At 41.5% G+C, this 2,094-nt stretch overlaps 1 protein-coding gene across 1 annotated transcript; it reads right to left on the bottom strand.

Annotated features, from left to right (window-relative positions):
- Positions 1–1,655: 1,655 nt before the first annotated feature.
- LOC100582560 (small proline-rich protein 2D) lies at positions 1,656–1,874 on the bottom strand. Its single transcript, XM_030823222.1, has one exon. It carries the CDS (start codon positions 1,872–1,874, stop codon positions 1,656–1,658), a length of 219 nt encoding a protein of 72 aa, XP_030679082.1.
- Positions 1,875–2,094: the final 220 nt, after the last annotated feature.

Genomic DNA, 2,094 nt, shown 5'->3' with positions numbered 1-2,094 from the left:
TGGAAGCAACACAGATTCAACTGGTGGTCATTATGTTAAGTAAAATAAATCAACCAGATAGACAAATATTGTATGTTTTCACTCATATGTAGTAGCCGCAAAATTTGATCTATAAAGGTAGAGAGTAGAATGATAGATACCAGAATCAGGGAAGGGAGTTCAGGGGATGGAGAATGATAAAACACTGGCTAATGAGTACAAACATAGAGATATATAAAAGGAGTAAGTTTTAATATTTGATAGCAGAGTAGGGTGATTACAGTTTACAACAACATATTGTATTTTTCAAAATAGCTAGAAGAGAGGAATTAAAATGTTTCCAACAAAGAGAGAAATGTTAAGTGCTCAAGGTGATGAATGCCCTAAATTTCCTAATATCCTGACTTTATCATTTCACATTTGATTCATGTAACAAAATATTACATGTGTCCCAAAAATGTGTATAAGTATTAGGAACCAATAAAAACAGAGTCTTCTTATTTCTTTCTTTTTTTTTTTTTTTTTTTTTGAGACGGAGTCTCGCTCTGTCACCCAGGCTGGAGTGCAGTGGTGCGATCTTGGCTCACTGCAAGCTCCGCCTCCCGGGTTCACGCCCTTCTCCTGCCTCAGCCTCTCCGAGTAGCTGGGACTACAGGCGCCCGCCACCACGCCCAGCTAATTTTTTTTGTATTTTTAGTAGAGACAGGGTTTCACCGTGGTCTCGATCTCCTGACCTCGTGATCTGCCCGCCTCGGCCTCCCAAAGAGCTGTGATTACAAGAGTGAGCCACCGCGCCTAGCCTTTATTTCTTATATTAGTTACATTGAAGCCACTCTATTGCTGGAAAAAATATGGTAGTGGTTGTCATGGGGAGTGATGATGATGATGGTGGTGGTGGTGGTAATGGTGGAAACAATGATATGTTACTGCCAATAAACTTCTAAAATGACAGCTAATTATGTGTCAGGCATTGCGCCAACAACATTTCAGATAGTAATTAGATTTATCCCGAGACTAGTTTGTTAAGTAAATGTTATTTTGCTTGCTTTGCAATAAAGAGATTGACATTCACAGAAGTTGAATAATGTGTTCCTCAAATCAATCAAACACTAATTAAGGAAAATAAAAGTGGTTTAAATAATACAGACATAAACTTTGGTATGACACAAATTTTAAGATTTTGACTGTGGTTGAAAGAAATGTGGAAATAAACCCAAATGATTATATAATATTACTAATAAAGCAGATTTGAAAAGAAACAAAAGATGCATTCACAAATATGTGTGCAAAGTTACTTTATTCAGGGAGTGAAAGAAAAGTGACAATTGCAAAGGTGTTAGAAGCCCATGCCCAGGTGACAGACAGACACAGAAAACATCAACAGAATTTTTTGATGGTTCCCAGGGACAGAACTGCCGGCCCTTCTTCCAAAGCTCTGGGAACTGACACTGCTGAGGATTTCCTTTCTCAGTCTCCACCTGGACAGTGGCAGTATGGCAGTCTCAGAAAGGAAATCTTTTGCTATCAGGGAACATCATGGGCAGATCACTGGCTAAGAGGAAAGAAGCTCCCTGTGTATCCATGGTAGGCTTTGATGAGAAGATGCAGGTGAAGCTGTGGAACAAGATGAGCCAATTATCTTTATCCTTTCATGCTCCTGATGAATTCTGAAGCTGTTACTTGCTCTTTGGTGGACACTTTGGCTGGCAGGGTGGGGAAGGTGTCACAGGAGGATATTTCTGCTGGCACTGCTGAGGTGGGCAGGGCTGTGGACACTTTGGTGGTGGGCAGGGCTCAGGGCACTTCGGGGGTGGACATGGCTCTGGGCACTTTGGTGTGGGGCACACAGGAGGTGGCTGGCAGGGCTGCTTGCACTGCTGCTGTTGATAAGACATCCTGCTGGAGTCTCAGGATCTGAAAGAAATGATACGACAGTGTTCACAGGAATGGACTCCTCCAGAGAGAGAAGCCAAAGCTTATGTAATACCATGGCATATTATTTCTCCAATCTTCAAAAATTTATTCAAACTCTCAGCTCCTTTCTCACGACTTCCTGTCTTCTCCTTTCCACTTTAGCAAGTTGCTTCATCAGCCCTAGGAAATCCTGCCTTTCCT

This window comes from Nomascus leucogenys, chromosome 12 (genome assembly GCF_006542625.1).
Source record: "Nomascus leucogenys isolate Asia chromosome 12, Asia_NLE_v1, whole genome shotgun sequence".
Classification (NCBI taxonomy): Eukaryota; Metazoa; Chordata; class Mammalia; order Primates; family Hylobatidae; genus Nomascus; species Nomascus leucogenys.
The sequence above is the reverse complement of the archived record's forward strand: the minus strand, read 5'-3'. Positions and strand labels throughout refer to the sequence as shown.

Excerpts from the sequence above, each read along its gene's own strand:
- LOC100582560 (XM_030823222.1), bottom strand. The coding sequence starts at position 1,874 with ATGTCTTATCAACAGCAGCAGTGCAAGCAGCCCTGCCAGCCACCTCCT.